At 43.7% G+C, this 18,891-nt stretch overlaps 2 protein-coding genes and 1 long non-coding RNA gene across 4 annotated transcripts in view; all 3 read left to right on the top strand.

The window, feature by feature from the left end:
• Positions 1–18,891, top strand: part of LOC121828287 (uncharacterized) — a 54,022-nt gene that overhangs the window by 19,036 nt on the left and 16,095 nt on the right. The window contains exon 1 of one of the 2 annotated variants that reach the window (XR_006070771.2): positions 832–1,675. The exons of the other annotated variant lie outside the window; for it this stretch is intronic. This is a non-coding gene — a long non-coding RNA (uncharacterized LOC121828287). Of the gene's footprint in view, positions 1–831; positions 1,676–18,891 lie in introns of those variants that run through there. 2 annotated transcript variants of the gene reach the window in all.
• On the top strand, positions 7,087–13,625 carry LOC102904016 (taste receptor type 2 member 143-like). The gene has a single exon (XM_076566416.1). The coding sequence runs from the start codon at positions 8,423–8,425 to the stop codon at positions 9,302–9,304; it is 882 nt and encodes a 293-aa protein (XP_076422531.1). The 5' UTR covers positions 7,087–8,422; the 3' UTR covers positions 9,305–13,625.
• Tas2r60 (taste 2 receptor member 60) lies at positions 13,938–15,404 on the top strand. Its single transcript, XM_015990309.2, has one exon. The coding sequence runs from the start codon at positions 14,345–14,347 to the stop codon at positions 15,296–15,298; it is 954 nt and encodes a 317-aa protein (XP_015845795.1). The 5' UTR covers positions 13,938–14,344; the 3' UTR covers positions 15,299–15,404.

Raw genomic sequence — 18,891 nt, 5'->3', positions numbered from 1 at the left:
GTGCTTCTTAATTTGCCTCTCTTTTATCCTCTACTTCCCAGCACTACTTCAGAGTGGTATGTAGGTCATCACATTTTGGCCTCACCCCAAGAAGACATTTCATAACCTGCTACCACCAACACTCCCCTCAGACAGACCTGTGCCTGCAGGAAGGGTTGGGATGATGTGTAGTTGGGGGCTGTTCAGGATGGGAGGAAGGACAAGGAAGAGGTCACAGGGCAGAAAAAAAATCAGGAGAAAATTACAATTTGGAAAATGGAAATTTTGGATTATGATTTTTCTTTGTAAGCAAGATTAAACCATTTCAGCAAATGTGACTCATACTGATTGCTACCCCCTTCTTCCTCCAAATGATTATGAAAAACATATACTTGGAAGATTTTAATGAAATTATGAGTATTAGATGATTATGATCTTATTCATGGAGGACAGAATCCAAAACTTAATTGAAAGAAGCAAATGAACCCTTACTTATAGGAGGTACCACTATTGGTAAACATCAAGGGAACATAACTTGACTGTTTTTGTGAGTAGCCCTCACTCCATGGCTGCTTTTCCTCATTTTCCCCTTGAGAGTTTATCAAAATTACATATGCATCTGTTCCAAGGAGCCAGAAATTTGTACCAGATCTATTTTGAAAAAGCAAAACAAAACAAATAAAACAAACTCTGAGAACACTGATTCTTGTTCCCATCCTCTTGACCTTTCCCCTTTTATGGGAAGCCATTTTGACCCCTTTTAGCTTGTGTGTGTGTGTGTGTGTGTGTGTGTGTATACATGTGGATGTGTGTGTGCCTGTGTGTGTACATGTGGATGTGTGTAAAGTGGATGTGTGTGTACATGTTAATGTGTGTAAAGTGGATGTGAGTGTATACATGTGGATGCATGTCTGTGTACATGTGGATGTGTGTACACATGTGGGCATGTGTGTATGTGTACATGTGGATGTGTGTGTCTAAATTACATTACCCATCCTACTTTTGTTTTTTCAGCTATCAGCATGCTTTCCACTGTGGGAAATGATTCTGGTTCTTCCTCACCTCCAGTCCTGGTGCACCCTTCCAGCATCCCAGTCTTCACTGTAGTTCTAACGCTTGTTAAATGCATACGCTCCGTTTGGCTCTGACAGTGGAAATGCTCTTAAAGCATGTTTTAGACGGAGACTCCTTCTCTCTTTCTGTACACAATTTGTTTTCTTTCAGCCTAACAATTGCTTGTGTGTGTGTTTCGCTCTTAAAGCCCGGTCATTGGTATAAGTCTTTCTCAACAAGTTTGGATGCACCAGTGTTCTGGTTGGTTTTTATCATCAGCTTGACACAATAAGAGAGACTGGGAGGAGAGTCTCAATTGAGTGATTGCCCGGACCAGATTGGCCTGTGGCCATGTCTGCTGGGAACTGTCTTGGCTGTTGAGTGATGTGGGAGGTCCTGGCCACTGTGGGCATTGTCACCTGTGGGCTGGTGGTCCTGGGTTATACAAGAAGAGGGCCTGAGCATGAGCCAGAGGAGAAGAAGCCAATAAGGAGTGTTTCTCCACGGGGTCATCTTGAGTTTCTGCTCTGACTTCCCTTGACAATGGACCCGAAGTGTGCACAGACAGAAACCTTCCCTTCCTGAAGTTGCTTTTGGTTAGAGTGTTTCATCACAGCAACAGAAAGAAAACTAGATTAAGCAGGTACAGCAGAATTTTATGTGCCTGGGATTGTCCTCCCAGAACCTCTTGCTTTGCTCCAGCTTGGACTTGTCATGCTCAGTCCCTCCCTTACTCCCTCCCTCGCTCCCTTCCTCCCTCCCTCTGTCTGTCCCTCCCTCCATCTGTCCCTCCCTCTGCACAAACCTCTCTCTCTGCCTCATCCCCGTGGCACCCCTGGTCTCTGCACATCTTGGAGCATGTATTGCTATGACCGTGTCTTCCGTTGCCCCAGCAAATCCTCTAAGATTGGAGAGTATGTTCTGCAGTGGCTCCCTGCACAAGTGGATACAGGATGAACTTCTTGATTTTAATTTTCCCATTACCATAAAACATAATGGATTTTTGTCAGAGCATTTTTATACCTGGAATACATAGGCCATTATACTTTTTATCGTTTTCCTTCCCTTCTGTCCTTCTCTGTCCCCCTTTTCCTTTTTGCTTTCCTTGTACTCATCTTTCTCTCTCTTCTTCCCCTTCCTCTTTTCTCCCTCAAGATCTCTCTAATCCCCTTCCAGTTTCCTTTCTACTTTCATCTGGATGAACACGTGTACACACACACACACACACACACACACACACACACACACACACACACACACACACGCATGCACACACACACACACACATTAAATCTAGAATCTTTGTATGAGAGAAAGCATGCAGTACTTGCCTTTCGGAGGCTATTTCACTTAAATGGTCTTCGGTTGCATCCATTTTCCAGAGACTGTCCTGATTTCATTTATCATTACAGATGAGTGATTGCATTTTGTGTATTTACTTTGGAGAAAATAAACATCTTTGAAAATTTGGCTCTAAAGCCTGTAAAGTTGCATTTGACCTACATGTGGCCACATGCCAGTAGAGCCATTGTCAGTTGAAAATAGTGTTAGTCAAAAGTGCGGTTAATATATCTAACCTCCTGAGTAGCACAGCTTGAGAGCTCAGCAAGCAGAAGAGGATTGGATGTACCCTTTGTGACTACGTGGTTGTCTAGGAGCTGCCCAGGATCTCAACTGTGTAGCACTGGCCTGGGAAAAGCTTAAACACAAAACCCAAAGTGTGATTCCAACCAAATTTGCAAAGCTTTTGCATGGGTGTGATGTCAGAAAAAAAAAATGGGTTTGACCTTGTAAATCAGGAGGAACTTACCCTTGCGTTTGAGCATCCAGTTAGGGAGTTCTAGGTTAATGCTAATTTTCCTTCCGCGAGGGAAACACATTTGTTCCTCTAGTCTCCCTGCTTTAAGTATGTTCCCTTGTTTCAACTCTGACAGTGCAGCCCAGAGAGCCTGTTTACCCTCTACAGAGAATACACCCGAATCCTTTCCTAGGTGAAGGGCAGGTGGTAACCCCAGTTATGCAAAACAGGGGAACCTGGGAACCCAAGTCCTTTCCTTCCCACTCACCTCCTTTCTTCCTCCTGTCCTGCAGTGTTGAGACTCAAACCCTGGGCCTTCTGCATGTCAGGCCAAAGCTCTGCTACTAAACCCAGCTACTGGAATCCTCGTTCTAAACTGACTCTTCATTGTCCTCCAGTGGCAGCTGGTGCCATTTCCCCCGAGTACAGGTTGGGCTCATTCTTGACTCTCTTCTGCTCATGAAGGATTCAGTTCTCACAGAGAGGCTATATCTTTGACTGCTTGTCCATCTACTTTTCAGCTTTCCAAATGAATTTTGTTTTCCATTCTCTCTGTTATTATGGCCTGATGCCCTAAAATAATTTTTAAAAATCCCTTTGCTGGCATTTTAGAAGAGTTTTGAGAGATGAATGAGACAACAACGAAACCCAGGCTCTGCCTGTCCTTGTCCATTTGTTTGAGTTTTGGTCAAGGACAATAGTTTCACATTTGTTTCTTTTTGCAATGGAGTAAAGTCCCGATTTTGAAATCTCCTGGCAAAACTCAGTATAAAAAAATAATTGTCAATAGATCAGCTCTGTTGGATGAGAGCTGGAGGTTTTTCTTTCTCTAGTTCTTCTTAGTGTTGGCCCCTGAGAACGTCCTGGAAAAGTGGTCTTCAAACCACTGACTCAACGGCTTGGACGCTATTACCTCTCCCACAGATGTAATATGTTAATGAACTTTATGGCACTAAGGAGGATGCATTGATTTATTCCTATAAAGTTCCCTGGTATTGTTCCTGGTTATTCAAATGGTATAAGAAAGTGAGAAAGTGAGCCGGAGAGATGGCTCAGTAGTTACGGTCCTGTACTGCCCTCGCCGAGCACCTGAGTTGACTTCCCAGCACACGTGTGGGGCAGCCTATCACGGCAGTTCAAGAGGATCAGACACCTTTGACCTCTTTAGGCTTCGTACTCACGTACCTAAAGTACACATGATTAAAAACAGCAACAATAAATACTAAAAAAGAAAGTAAGAAGGAAACATTTTAATGATTAAAATAAAAGTGGATGAGGACTCTCCTTGAAGGATACTCTTACAGTTGTGAAAATAACCTGAAAGTCCTGTTTTTCAATGGAAAGGAAAATGATGAGAAATTTAGACACAATATTAACTGTGTCTAAATTGTTTTTTTTGTTCTATGTTACAGTTTTTGATATTTAAAAAACTGTTTTCTTTTGCTTTTTTAAGATTTATTTTTATTTTTAGTGTATGTGTCTTTGTATGTGGATGTTAACATGTGTGCTGGTGCCCGCAGAGGCCAGGAGAGAGTATCAGATCCCCTGGAGCTGGAGTTACAGGCAGTTGTGAGCTGCACAGCATTTGGGGATTTGAACCCCGGTCCTCTGCAAGAGCACAGAACACTTTAGTGTCTGAGTCATCTCTCTGGCCCCATTCTGTTTTTGAGATAGGTTCTCACTGTATAAATGGTATAAGCTGGCACTTAAAAATCCGCTTTCCTCTTGAGTGCTGAGGTTAGAGGCCTGTAGCCCCACACTCAGATATGTATTTTGGTGAATGAGGTTATTGGAATTTTCCAAATTTGTTCTCAGAGAGCTAGAATTTTATTTTATAATGGTATGTTATTAGAATCAATGCTACAATCTTAAATTATTTATCTAAAGAGAATGAGGAGAAGTTGGTAGGGCTAGAAACAGATATTTAGAACATTTTTAAGAAATATAACTCAACTTTATGCATAGTTTGACATAAAATGTGTATACCACTTAGACATTAAAACATTATTTCCTTCTCCATCCACCTTTTCCTGGCATCACTGCCTGCACATACCACGGAGCACCTAAGGTTTCAATGGAGAGTGAGCCAAAGGATTAACAAACCTTGTCAAATGTAACACATTTTTACATATCTCAAAGATGACACAATGCATTATAATGTAATAAGGAAAAAAGCAAAACAAAATGAAAAATTAATGAGCAGAAATGAACAAACAAAGACATTTACTAGTGTAGAGAACTAAAAGGAAGGAAATACACGTAGCTCTTTGCAGAATTTTCCATCTGGAAACAAAGATCCTGCTGTGACTCATTCGACACTAGTCCTCCCCTAGAGGACTCAAGTATCATCCTGAAAAACAATATTGTGTCACAGAAAAGAATTTATTACCTTCATTCGTAGGCACCGGACACCTTTAGGAAGAGAAACAGGATCTAGAGTTTTATGAGAAGGGTTGATACTTTGATTACTGTTTTGTGTTTGAATGACTGTGGAAAACAGCTAAAGAGATGGGCCTGCTTGTACTGTCCTTTGGTGGTAGACAGTGAATGGGAAAGGGGACCTCTGAGACCTGTCAGATGAACCACTGAGAGCTAGAACAGGTGACTGCGGGAATCCTTTTCTTCTTTCTCTTCTTCCTCTTTGTTTTTCTGAGACTGACTCTCATGTAGCCCAGGCTGGCCTCAAATTCACTACATATTTGACAACAACCTTGAGCTTCTCCTCCTCCTCTTCCCTCCAGTTCCCAAGTGTTGGGATTACAGGCCTGTACCACCATCTACAGCTGCTGGGGCTTGAACTCAGAGCTTCTGCATACAAGGCAAGCATTCTAACAACTGAGCCACATCCCAGTTCTGAAGTCGGCTTTCTCACGGGAGGGAATTGAGACACGGCACTGTGGTGCTGTCCAGTGCAGAGAAGGTAAAGTCTGGGGACCAAGGGACTCGTTCTGACCAGAGATAGGCTTTGGTGGTAGAACAAGTAACATGAAGGTGCCTGCGAGCACACAACGTACACTTGGTTACACATGGTTACAGCAGGGCGTGGGTGTCATGGCCTCAACTTGCTCGATGATGACATCAGGAAGTTGGCCTCTGGCCTAGGAATTTTGAGCAGAGCCAAACATTGTGAAATGCTCAGAGGCTGCTCACTGCTGCTATCTTTATGGAGAACCAGAGGGAAGCCTGCAAGGCCCTCGGCCTAGACCCTGAAGCTGCCTGCAGAGTCAGTCCATTTGGCTTATCATTTCTTGACAATCTTTTGAAAGTTTAGTAAAAAACAAAGCTTTTTTTTTTTCAACCAAGTGCTCTTCTCTAATTGGCTATATATCTTTTCCCTATAGTTTCCACTGTAAATCTGTAAATGCTTGATTTCATTTCACTTTGGTCTTTCTTACATAGACTTCTCACTTGCGGTATCTCGAGAGGGGTCACAGAATATCAGCAGGGAGGCCATTTTCTGTGAGCCGTCCTAGAACACTCTGACTCCTGGATTACTGGCATCTGAAGAGGGAATTCCTGTCTTGACTTTGGCCCAGCATCTCTGCCTTATGCGGCAGCTGCACCTCCTCTTCACTCTTCCTTCCTGCTTCTCCCGTGGTCCACAAGCACAGGCTCTTTCCTTTCTTAGCTTACCTCGGTGAGATCCTCTGCACTACCCCCTGAGCTGGGTTGGCTGATCTGAACTGGCTTACTTTGTGTGGCTGGTGGTGAAGGCAAGACATAACCTGTGTGACATAAATCACTTGATGAATGGCCAGGCTAGTTATTCTGGCAGGATAGTTATTATGATCTTTGGTATTGTGGAATGGAGCTTACTCCACATTGTTTTGCCTCCAGATTTGTCCTGAGCTCTTCTTCTTGATGTAGTTTTGTTCCTCAGCTTCTACTGTGATGTAATTTCTGGGCTATTTTTCCTTCTCGTCATTCCTTCCTCCTCCTCATCACTACTTATCTTCTCTCTCATATCCTCAGTGCCATTTTAGAAACAAATAAATTTTATTTGTAAAACACATCAAAGCTAAGATGTTAGTGGCTATCAGGCCTGAATGTAATACATCAGTGAAGTTCATATTTTAGCTAGAGACTAAAGATAGGCATCTCTAAAGGTCACCAGGTAGGGAGATTTTCCAAGCCTTGCACATATGGTGTCTCCCTATGTCACTGACCTGGGTGGCAGGGGTGGGGGTGGTGAGGGTGGGGGGTGGGGTGGTGGTGGTGGTGAGCCTTAACATAGTGTCTAAAGGGCACTTAATGAAATATTTACTCAGGGCATGAAAGTTCAGTTTCAGAGAAGGAAATACGAGTAGCAGCATCTTTTAAGAAATACTCTGGAAAGAAATAGTATATTTAATAAACAATGTGTTTGCCAGGCAAGATGATCCCACTGGTGTGATAGTGGCATGACTCTTATAGGGGTAACCAACAACTGTTTTCTGACTGAATTTGAGGCTTGCTATACAGGAAGGATTTCTTGCCTATCACTGTAAACTTTGCCAAAAGCCCATGGCTGGAGAGGTCATAGACTATCAGGGAATATCCAACTGCCTTATAAATATCTGTGCTTTATTTATACCCAGAGATTTGTACTACTTTCAACACTGGTCAAAGAAGTTCCTTTCTGCAGTAGTTACAGTTACTGCAGAAACTCCCAACTGCTAAGGTGCTGAGAAGAAGTGACTGTGAGGTTCAGCTCTAAATTGGGCATTTATATCACACTCCCTAACCCAAGGCCCAGAGGACATCATGGAGGAAGCGGTGGAAAGAATATGAGAGCTGGGTGGGGACGGCTGCTGTGAAATGCTATCCTCTGGACATGATGGAGCCATCACACTTACACATTCACAGCAGCTGTGATTATTTACACAAAGTCCTCACAAGGTCGAGTTGATCAAAATTCCAGCATGGATAGAAGAGGGTCATAAAGTGCCACCACTAGCTGAGAAGCTCATTGGAGAATCATTTTTCTTCAGGAGTGTGGCCACTGGTAGGTTTTTGACATAGTAGTGGAAGGCCCCGTCCTTACACCTCCATGTGCACACAGGAAACACTAATTAGATTCCGTTAGACAAAACAAGCAAGAAAACAAAACTCCATAAGACATGAAGGGGTGTGTGTGTGTGTGTGTGTGTGTGTGTGTGTGTGTGTGTGTAGGTGCTGAAGGAGTAGAAGGGTGATTTAGGAATATATATGATCAAAATACATTGTATACATGTATGAAATTGTCAAAGAATAAAGGAAAATATTGTGAAGAAAAGAGAGAGAGAAACAATTTGCATAAGAGGGGTATTCCCCAGCACTCTGGAGCATCTCCTGCTAACATTTGCCTGCACCTGGCTATGGCAAAGTAGGCAAATGCAGGTTATACAAATTGAGGCAGGTGTCATTGAACTGGGAGTGATTTCCATGTCTAGGGAGACTGTAATTACTATCATTTCAAGTCCCGGGCACTAGAACTTGGCTGCTTTTGCATGAATCCAGGGTGAGAGTTGCCATGTTTCTGGCCTAATGACAGTTTGGCGGTAGATTCTGTTTTCTCCGGTGCCTGTGTCTCAGTGCTCTGGAGCCTGTCTGAACAGATCTTCCCTCAACAAGATGCCCTCCACACCCACACTGATCTTCATGATCATCTTTTGCCTGGTGTCACTGGCTTCTCTGCTGCACAATGGCTTCATGATCATCGTGCTGGGCAGAGAGTGGATGCGGAAGCGGGCCCTATCAGCAGCTGACACGATTGTGGCCTCTCTGGCTTCTTCCCGGTTCTGCCTTCATGGGATGACCATCCTGATCAATCTCTTGGCCTCCTTTGGTTTTTGTTACCAAGCAAACCTTCTTGGCATCCTCTGGGACTTCACCAACACTCTCATTTTGTGGCTTACTGCCTGGCTAGCTGTCTTCTACTGTGTGAAGATCTCCTCCTTCTCTCACCCTGCCCTCTTTTGGCTCAAGTGGAGGATTTCCCAGTTAGTTCCTAGGCTGCTGCTGTGCTCCATCATGGGTGGCCTGTCAGCCATCATCTCAGCCACTGGGAACATCATTGCTATTCAGATGACCATCTCCCAGGGTTCCCTCGGAAACTGCACTCTTGGTCACATGACATTGGACTTCTTTCGGTACTGTTACTTGGCTCATGCAGTGCTCATGTGGCTCACTCCTTTCGTCCTGTTCCTGGTGTCCATTATCTTGCTCATGTTCTCACTGTTCCGACATGTGATGAAGCTGAGGGACCATAGACCTGGGGCTTGTGATTTCCATACTCAGGCTCATACCATGGCTCTGAAATCCCTTACCTTCTTCTTCATCTTCTATATATTATTTTTTCTGTCCTTGGTAATTTTTGCTACAAAAATCAAAACCTTGCAGAGTCACTGGTATTGGGTCCGAGAAGTCATCATATACACGGGCATCTCTTTGAACTCCATCATGCTGGTGCTTAGCAATCCCAAACTGAGAAAGACCATGAAGATGAGATTTTAGGACATACATGCTGCCCAATCATAAGCTTTGAAGGCCTTGGACCAAAGGTGTCTCTCCTTTCAAGTGATCAGTGTCAGGACTGTGACAAGTGAGTTTATGTGTAGCAGGAATTCATAAGGTTCGGATACCCTCTCACTGCTTTCCCTCTTTTCAACTTCTTCCAAGCTCCACACTAATTTCCCCCTAACTCTCTGTGTTTCTTTTGTCCCCTTCATTTGTAGTCATCCCTGGTCTGAGTTCCAAATCACCCAGGTTTGTCTTAGCCAATGGCCTCAGTTCCTCAGAGGCTCCTGTGGCTCTCTGTGAAAGCAGCCCACATCGTATTCTCCAAGCCTCATTTCTATAAGTACTTCCCTTCTGAAGACATGTAACCATTACCGGTTGTTTCCATGGCATGGATTCCTGCATGCCATCCACTGCCTGACCTTAGCTGTAGCCCCTCAGCCTCTGCCCTGCTAAGCCCAGTCTCTTTTCAGTTCCTTCTACCTTTCTCTTCTCCTTTTCATTCTTTTCTCACTTCTTACCAATTTTTGCCACTCCTCATCATTTGTATCCTGACTAAAGCTGATCCTACCAAAAGGCCCTTTCCAGATTGACCTAGGAGACGGAGGGCAGGAAGAGTTTGTGCTACCGTAGGTCCTGTCCATGACCTCATGTTCAGTGGAATTGCATTGTCTAATGTGAAAAGATGTTTAGGTTTTGGCCAATTGAAGACAGAGGGAAAACAAAAGGAATTCTCAAATTTTGTTTTGTGTTCCTGTTGGACATCCAGCCCTGGGCACTGCCCATGCTATATGGGGGACTTGAAGATGCAACTACATCCTCATACTGTGGTGTTTTTGAGACCAGTTCTCATGTAGTTCAGGCTGCTCACAATCCTCCTGCCTCAGCCTTTTAAGTGCTTTGATTATAGGCAAGTGCCAAGCTACATGACAATTGTTAATTTTGATAATCTTACTTCTGCTTGTCTTGCCCAGGGGCCTTTCCTGGATGCTGTTGCTCAGGTTAGCCTTCTCCAGGCTGGAATTTGGGAAAAGTGACATACTGGGAGTGGAAAGGAAAATGTGGCCATTTCAATTTCCATTACCTTTTTACCTTTTTGTGCATGTTTTACAATGCACATACCACAACGATGAAGTGGACATGATTATAATTAATAAATATGCATATGGTTATGCCTTGGTTGGTTTAGGCTCTGTATCAGAATATCATAGTCTAAGTGACTATTTTGTACAGTGCTAGAGCCTTAATGTGGAGTGCCAGCATGGTTGGGTTCTGATGACATCCTTCTTCCTGGTTGTAAGCATCTATCTGTCATAATGTGACAGAGAGGGATCTGGGATCCTTTTATAGTCCAACTTTTCAGCCAGAGACACCATCATGGCCTCAAGTGAATCCCTGATGGAACTCAAGCATATCTGGTCATACTTAATATATGTGCATTTCTTTTAGAGTTATTACTTGTGTGTGTGTGTGTGTGTGTGTGTGTGTATGTGTGTGTGTGCGCGTGCGCGCGTGCATGTATGTGTGGATGCCCCCCAAAGGCCAGAAGGGTACAGTTATGGGCTCTGTGAACCTGCTGACATGGGTGCTAGGGACCAATTTCAGGGTCCCTGAAAGAGCAGTAAGCACTAAACACCTCTTAACCATAAAGCTAGCTGCATAATTGTGTCCCTACTGCCATTACCACTGCTTTTCTCTTCTGACACACAGCACAGAGTTTTACTCATCTCCATAACGTTTTCAACATTTATTGTGGTCTGCATATGTTGGGGGTGGTGAGCACATGACATGGTAGGCTGTGGAAGCCAGACGATAGCTTTCACAAATAGGTTTTCTCTTTCCACTATATGGGTCTTGGGGATGGAACACAGGTTGTTAGTTGGCAGCAAGTGCCTTCACTTGCTAAATCTTATAACCAGCCCTACTGAACCCTTCTAAGAGTTTTTGGGAATGACTAGGAAGTTACATAACATTTAAAGACAACATGCAGGTCACTGTTTTCTCTTTTAAGCTTTCTGAGGCAGAGCGCTGAGTTGAGAATTTCTATCCAGAACATCTATTCTAGCTTTCTATCAAATTACTTTCATATTTACACCAACGGTGGTGGTGGCACATGCTGTGGGATGTTCTGTATGGCAAATGTATTGCTCTGATTGGTCAATAAATAAAACACTGATTGGCCAGTGGCTAGGCAGGAAGTATAGGTGGGACTAACAGAGAGGAGAAAAGAAAGAACAGGAAGGCAGCAGGAGTCACTGCCAGCCGCCGCCAGGACAAGCAGAATGTGAAGATGCCGGTAAGCCACGAGCCACGTGGCAAGGTATAGACTTATGGAAATGGATCAATTTAAGATATAGGAACAGTTGGCAGGAGTCCTGCCAGGGCCATACAGTTTGTAAGCAATATAAGTCTCTGTGTTTACTTGGTTGGGTCTGAGGGACTGTGGGACTGGCGGGTGACAAAGATTTGTCCTGACCGTGGGCAAGACAGGAAAACTCTAGCTACAGGCACACACCTTTAATCCAAGCACTTGGGAGGCAGAGGCAGATGGATTTCTGTGAGTTTGAGGCCAGCCTGGTCTACAGAAGGATTTCCAGGATGGCCAAGACTACACAGAGAAACTCTGTTTTGAAAAAAAAAAAAAAAGACTATGAAAAATGTGAAATTATCAGACTTTGTGTTTACCTAAAAGCTAAATCTAAATAAGAGAAAGCAAAATGTCATAAATACAGGGATGAAAATCACCATGGAATATACGGCTGCAGAGATGGACTTAGTGGTTAAGAGCACATACTGCTCTTGCAGAGGACTCAGGTTCAGTTCCTAGTACCCACATGGTAGCTCGTGACCATCTGTAACTCCAGTTCCCAGAGATCTGATATGCTCTTCTGATCTTTATGGATACCAGGCATAAACATGGTGCTTTTATATACATTTATGTGAAACACTCCTACACACAAAATACAGTAAGTAAATATTAAAAGCACACCATAAGTAATTATGTTTTTAAATATAAAAGGCTACTCTTCTTTTTGAATGAATTTAATTTGCACATAATATATGCACAGTAAATGTTTTTGGTTTATGATGTGTGCATAAAAGCACTTTGATGGCAACTAATTCACTGTTGCAGACCAGTGCTTTTCATACCCGTATTATGGAATAAGAGATGCTTAACAATAACTGCTCAATCAGTTGAGGTTAATTACACATCTTATGAGCCATCAATCGTGCAGGAGGTAGAAAGAAGAGAGAGGAGTTTTCCATACTGCAAGGTTTGCAGCTGCACAAACTCCAGAGTTCAAAGATCCAGTTTGCCTCATTCTCTAGGTTCCACTAGTGAACTGTCAAAAGTCAGCCAAAGAACCCGGGACACAGAAAAGGAAGTTTGGAGCACTATTCCCTGGGAACTGGCATTTTCACAAGAAGGCACAATCACTGTGTCAATTTTGTGTGCCTTCTTTCCTTTATTCTTGAGATAGGCTCTCCTATTGTACCTGGAGCTCAACCGCCCCCCCACCCCCCGACTAGGCTGGGGGCCAGTCCCAGAATTCCTTGTGTCTCCCATACCCAGCAGGGGGATTACAGGTTCTCAGTCATTTTTGGAGTTTTCCATGGTTGCTGGGAGAGATAAACAAAGATCCTCATACTTGTGTGGCAAGCACTTATTGAGGCATTTCCCCAGTCCTGGTTATTTTTTTAAATTTGATTTGTGTGTGTGTGTGTGTGTGTGTGTGTGTGTGTGTGTGTGTGTGTGTGTGTGCGCTCATGTGCTCTCAACAAGGTGTCCTCTGTAGAGGCCAGAGGACAACTTTGTGGAGTTGGTTCTCTTATTCCAACTTGTGTGGTTTCCAGGGAAGGAACACAGGTTTTCAGCCTTGTTGGCAAGTACCTTGATCCACTGTGCCATCCAGCCAGCCCTCAAACTTTAGTCAGCAAAGAAGCAGAGATCTAGATGGAATCCATAGTTGCTAAAGTGGAAGAGGATGGAGGTTCTAAGTTAAGTTGCTAACTGTGGTGAGGGGGCTGGTCCTGGAATCAGTGCAGCTCTCGGCCTTCTGCTGTGAGTTAAATATGATTTACATATGTCTTCACCTGACACTTGCAGCTTCATTTCTTCTATCTATGAAATCAACCTTGACGTCTTCATGCAGCCACACCCACTCTCCCAGGAAAGTCTGTGGAGTAGAATGAGTCCTTTTCATGTTTTAGAGATGGAAATAAGGAAACAGAGGGGCTCACTGGCACGCTCAAGCACTCACAGTGAGGAGTGGGACGTGGGTTGAAACCTCTCTCTGACCAGGCCTCTCACGGTTTATAGCTCTCTTGGTGAGATGCCATTGTGAAAGTCGTTGCTAACAGAACATTGTCTAAATTTTTTAGAGAAAGTCCCTGTTTCATTCTGTGTAACTGTCTCTTTTGGTCTGCTCTGGGATGCAGAATCCTCACCTGACTAGAACTTGAGCTAAGCTCTCTCAGGAGAGAGGTTGGGATCAGTTTCTGGCTCTATGCCGAAGGGATGTTCTTACTATACCTCTTTCAAAGGGTTGCTGTCAGAACTAAATATTTGGAGGGGCATCTAGAACCATGTCTAGTACCCAACAATCATCTCTTATCCTCCCCACCCCCACCCCCATAACATGGACATGAGCTCTGCTATTCAGTAGGATGCATGTCCTGGGGATTTTATTACCAGGTAGCTCCAGGTGTGTGGTCTTAGGTATCAGCTCAGAGAAGCGTAACTGCCTATGTAAGAGACACCATATGCAAGGGCCTGATACATTATTCACACTGATGTTGACAATGGGTAGGGGATAGGCAAGAGAGCAGGCAAATATACAGGCACACACGGAGACTTTGTGGAAACTTAGCCTTGGCAATATTTGCATCTATTCTGAAGAGAAGAAACATTTTTATCCTCCTCAGAGAGCCTACACCCTCACTTCTGGCTTCACTTCTCCACTTAGGGCGCGTGGAGAGACAAACAATATTGGAGAGACTTCTTAGAGCGACAAATAGTCCTTCTTGGGACCCATCATGTCCACAGGAGAAGTGAGCACAAGTCACACAGTTCTGGGATGTCAGACTGCTGATAAGGCAGTCATCACTTTATTTATCACTTTAGTCCTGTTGTGCCTGGTGGCAATGGTAGGCAATGGATCTATCATTATAGCACTGGGCAAGAAATGGTTGCTCCAGAGAACACTGTCAGCTCATAATAAGTTACTGATGAGTCTGGCAGCCTCTCGCTTCTGTCTACAATGTGTGGTGATAGGTAAGAATACTTATGTTTTCCTGAATCCAACAGTCTTCCCATACAACACTGTAATGCAGCTCCTAAATTTTATGTGGGACTTCCTGACTGCTGTGACTATCTGGTTCTGCTCCTTGCTGGGTTTCTTTTATTCTGTGAAAATTGCAACCTTAGCCCACCCTGTGTTTATGTGGCTAAAGTACAGGGTGCCTGGGTGGGTACCATGGATGTTGGTCACTGCTGTAGGGATGTCAAGCTTAACTAGTATCCTGTGTTTCATAGGCAATTATATAATATATATGAACTTTGTAAAGAGTGACCAGCAACCTTGGAATGTCACTGGGAATAGCTTAAGAAACTCATTTGAGAAATTCTACTTCTTTTCTATAAAAATGATTATGTGGACAATCCCTACTGTTATCTTTAGCATTTTCATGATTTTGCTCCTCGTATCTTTGGTAAAACACATGAAGAAGACTCTCTCGACCTTCTCAGGACTCCGGGATGTTAGAGCACAGGCCCACGTGAAAGTCCTCCTTACTCTCCTCTCCTTCATCATCCTTTTCATCTCCTGTTTTCTGACTCTGGTACTTAGTTCCATCAGCAGTACACCATTTCAGGAATTCAGGTACTGGATGTGGGAGGTGGTGATTCATCTGTGCACGATGATTCACCCCATCGTTATACTCTTCAGCAACCCTGGGTTGAGAGCAATGGTGAAGAGGGGCTGCTGCTGAGGAGAGGGAGCACCTGAGGGGCAGTTGGTGATAACCCTTGGACAGTGGGACAGAAGGCACAAGAGCAACGGCACAGCTTCTTTTTGTGGTACATTTGGTATTTATTCCAAGGTATATATATATATATGTATATGTATATGTATATGTATATATATATATGTATATGTATATATGTATATATTGACATATGAATAATGTCAGTGCAGTAGGATTCATGGTGGGCTCCAAGACCCTGAAAATGAGCAGAGTCACTGATATGTATCATGTTATCTGTGGGACTTGATGTCATCAAAGGACCAGAAGGCTTTGACATTCACCATGATATATCTCTTGGAGGTTAAAATGATTCTCTGGGAACTGGGGGAAAAGACCCTCACACACCATATGATAATTCCTGTGCTGAGTCACACTGGAGAAGATGCTTATAACTTTTCCCCCTCTGGAGTCATCCTGTGAACCACTGTTGCCTTTTCACAACTTCTCAGCAGTTTAGCATTTGCCCTGGAGATTTCCTTCCCTCACCAGAGACAAAACTAAGACACTCCCTGATCTGAATTCTCTAGACGGACCATGGTGTACTCTGTGCTTGGGTGCAGCAGTGTGTGTCATCTTGAATGTTTGTATTCTCAGATGACCTCTGAGACCCCTCTGAAAGCCCAGGGTCTTGGATCTGTTTTTTATATGAACAAGACTGTCTATGTTGATGGAACTTAGGTTTAAGAACAACAAGACTCTTCGTTTGGTGAGGGACTGCAAATTGCATTTCTGCTTCTCGTAAGAAACCTTCTTTTCTCAAGCCTTCGATACACTCAGTTATCCCTTGAGCAGTTCAAAATGACATCTCTCAACTTCTGGTCCCTTTAGCATCTCTCACACAGCTTTACTTTCTCTTTGTGGCTGCTCCTCCTAGCTCCTCTGCGTTAGAAGAGAAATCCCTGCTTTTGGATGTTCCAGACTGACATTGGTGCACCTAGCCACATTTCTCCTTTCTAATCCCTCAACGAAGACAAGAATTTCCTCTCACATGAAGTTTCAGCCATTCTCTCTTTATCACTCTTTCCTTCTCCAACAAACATTCTTCTAAAGTTTCTTTTCCAAAGAAGAAATACATTTCCTCCCCCAACTTCCCCATCAAGGGACCAGCTGCCAACCAGTTCCGTGCCGAGCTTGCCTCTGCTCCTCACTCCCTGTTACTGAAGTGTGTTTCTGTAAGGACACATTTGACTGCCTACTCATTTTATAGGATCCCAGCCCTCATTCTCCTATAGCTTTCAGTATCTATCTCTCTTGATAGCAAATGGTTTCTCAGGAAGCTGATTTTTTTTTTAAACAAAACTTCCAAGTAATCTTTGTAAAGGGTTTAAAAAAAAGATTGCAAATACAGTTAGTTATGATCTATGCCCTTTATCTTTTCAAATCCAGTGCAATCCCCCTCCTTCCTGGTGTCATTACTCACACAGCTTCAGATATGGCCTCCAGGTGGGTAATTACCAAACTCCGAACCTGTGTTTTCTCCACTTGCTGAACATTATCACCTACCAGTTCATGAGCACTTCACACATAGCAAATTCAGATTTTTTCTTCCTTCTTCCTGTGGTCTTTCCTTGTGTCCCTAACAGCTCCCTTCCTTGTCCTGCTACATCTTTTGTTCTACCACTTTAATGGGGGCGGGGGTGGTGGTGGTGGTGGTGGTGGTGGTGGTGGTGGTGGTGGAAATCAGCCTTCTGAGTTTTCATGCTCCATTTGCTATCTGAACAAAACCAGCATAAGAATAGCAATGTTGGCATGCTAATGTGGACAGGGAAAATTCCACATTGTCCCACCCCTAGATAAAGAGCTGCAGGTGGTTAACAGCTACTGAGAGAGGGAGACTCTGGATGCAGCAGGTTATGTATACATACACACACATAAATATTTAAAGAAAAGATAATGAATTTGGTAATGGGGACATGGGTGGAGTTGTAGGTGGAAGATAAAGGGTCAGGAGTAAATCAGAGGCATTGCTTATTGTCCAGTTTTATGTCAACTTGACACAAGCTAGACTCATCTGAGAGAAGGGAACCTCAGTTGAGTAAATGCCTAACTGATGAAGGTAAATAATATCTGACTGTGGGCAAGCCTGTAGGGAGTTTTCCTAGTTAGTGATTGATTTGGGAGGGCTCAGCTCATTGTGGGTGGTGCTACCCCTGGGTTGGTGGTCCTGGTTTCTGTAAGAAAGCAGGCTGAGCAAGCCTCGAGGAGCAAGACAGTAAGCAGCACCCCTCCATGGCCTCTGCATCAGGTCCTGTCTCCAGGTTCCTGCCCTGTTTGAGTTCCTGTCCTGACTTATTCCAGTGGTGAACAGTGATGTTGAAGTATAAGTCAAATAAACTCTTTCCTCCTCTAGTTGCTTTTAGTTACGGTGTTTCATCACAGCAATAGTAACCCTAACTAAGATACCCATGTATGAAGATCTCAAAAAAAGGTAAAACTATTAAAAAAAAAAAAAAAACGGAGGCGCATATGTGCCCCTGTGCTGCCGAGATGTCTGAGAAGGTCATTTCAGCCCAAGGAGTGATGGAGGAAGAGCCCACAATGAGACTGTGATGTTATTAATTAGACGTGCTTCTGAAGTGGGAAATGATGTCTTCTTCTTCTTCTTCTTCTTCTTCTTCTTCTTCTTCTTCTTCTTCTTCTTCTTCTTCTTCTTCTTCTTCTTCTGTTTTCTCTGTGTAATTTTGGTGCCTGTCCTGGATCTTGCTCTGTAGACCAGGCTGGCCTCGAACTCACATACATCCACCTGCCTCTGCCTCCCAAGTGCTGGGATTAAAGACCTGCGCCACCACCGCCCATCTGCAATGATAAGTCTTACAGAAGAAAGTGCATGCACAAGGAAAAAGGAGCAGTTGGAGAGATGGTTCACTAAGAAAGAGTATTTGCTTCAAAAGCATCAAATTCCCAGCACCCACACAAAGATCTGGGTATGGCCACTTGTGCGCCTGTGGCCCCACAGCACCCTGTCAGGGGAAGAGGCAAGGGCTGCTGGTAGCCATCCTAAGCCCAGGTTCAGTAAGATACATTGTCTCAAGGCAATAAGGTGGAGGGTGACAGAGCAGGACACTGAGATCCTCTGTCCCCTGTGAGCTTATACACATGTGAACACACACACACACACACACACACACACACACACACACACACACACACACACACGTTCTTTCCTTTTTTCCCTACTAGCTTCCTAGCACCATATACATAATATAAAACTGTCAACTGGTGCACTTAAGTAATAGCTTGTCAATGTTTGAAGATATTAATAAAATATTATCTTAAAGAAAAACTTCCTTCAGATATATGTATACTTTAAAAAGATTTATTTAGTTTTATTTTATGCAAATGAGGGTTTTGCCTGAATGTATGTCTGTGTACCATGTGGGTATATTGCCTGCGGAAGCCAGAAGAGAGTGTCAGATCTTTTGAGAACTGGAGTTGCAAATTGTGAGTTGCCACATGGGTTCTGGGAATCAAACTTGGGTCCTCTGCAAGAGCAGCAAGTGCTCTTAACCATTGAGCCATTTCTCCAGTGCCTCTGTACTTTTTTGAGGTGGGGTCTC

This window comes from Peromyscus maniculatus, chromosome 3 (genome assembly GCF_049852395.1).
Source record: "Peromyscus maniculatus bairdii isolate BWxNUB_F1_BW_parent chromosome 3, HU_Pman_BW_mat_3.1, whole genome shotgun sequence".
NCBI lineage: Eukaryota > Metazoa > Chordata > Mammalia > Rodentia > Cricetidae > Peromyscus > Peromyscus maniculatus.
The sequence above is the reverse complement of the archived record's forward strand: the minus strand, read 5'-3'. Positions and strand labels throughout refer to the sequence as shown.

Bases quoted from the DNA above. Each gene is read 5' to 3' on its own strand.
- LOC102904016 (XM_076566416.1), top strand. From the start codon at position 8,423: ATGCCCTCCACACCCACACTGATCTTCATGATCATCTTTTGCCTGGTG.
- Tas2r60 (XM_015990309.2), top strand. From the start codon at position 14,345: ATGTCCACAGGAGAAGTGAGCACAAGTCACACAGTTCTGGGATGTCAG.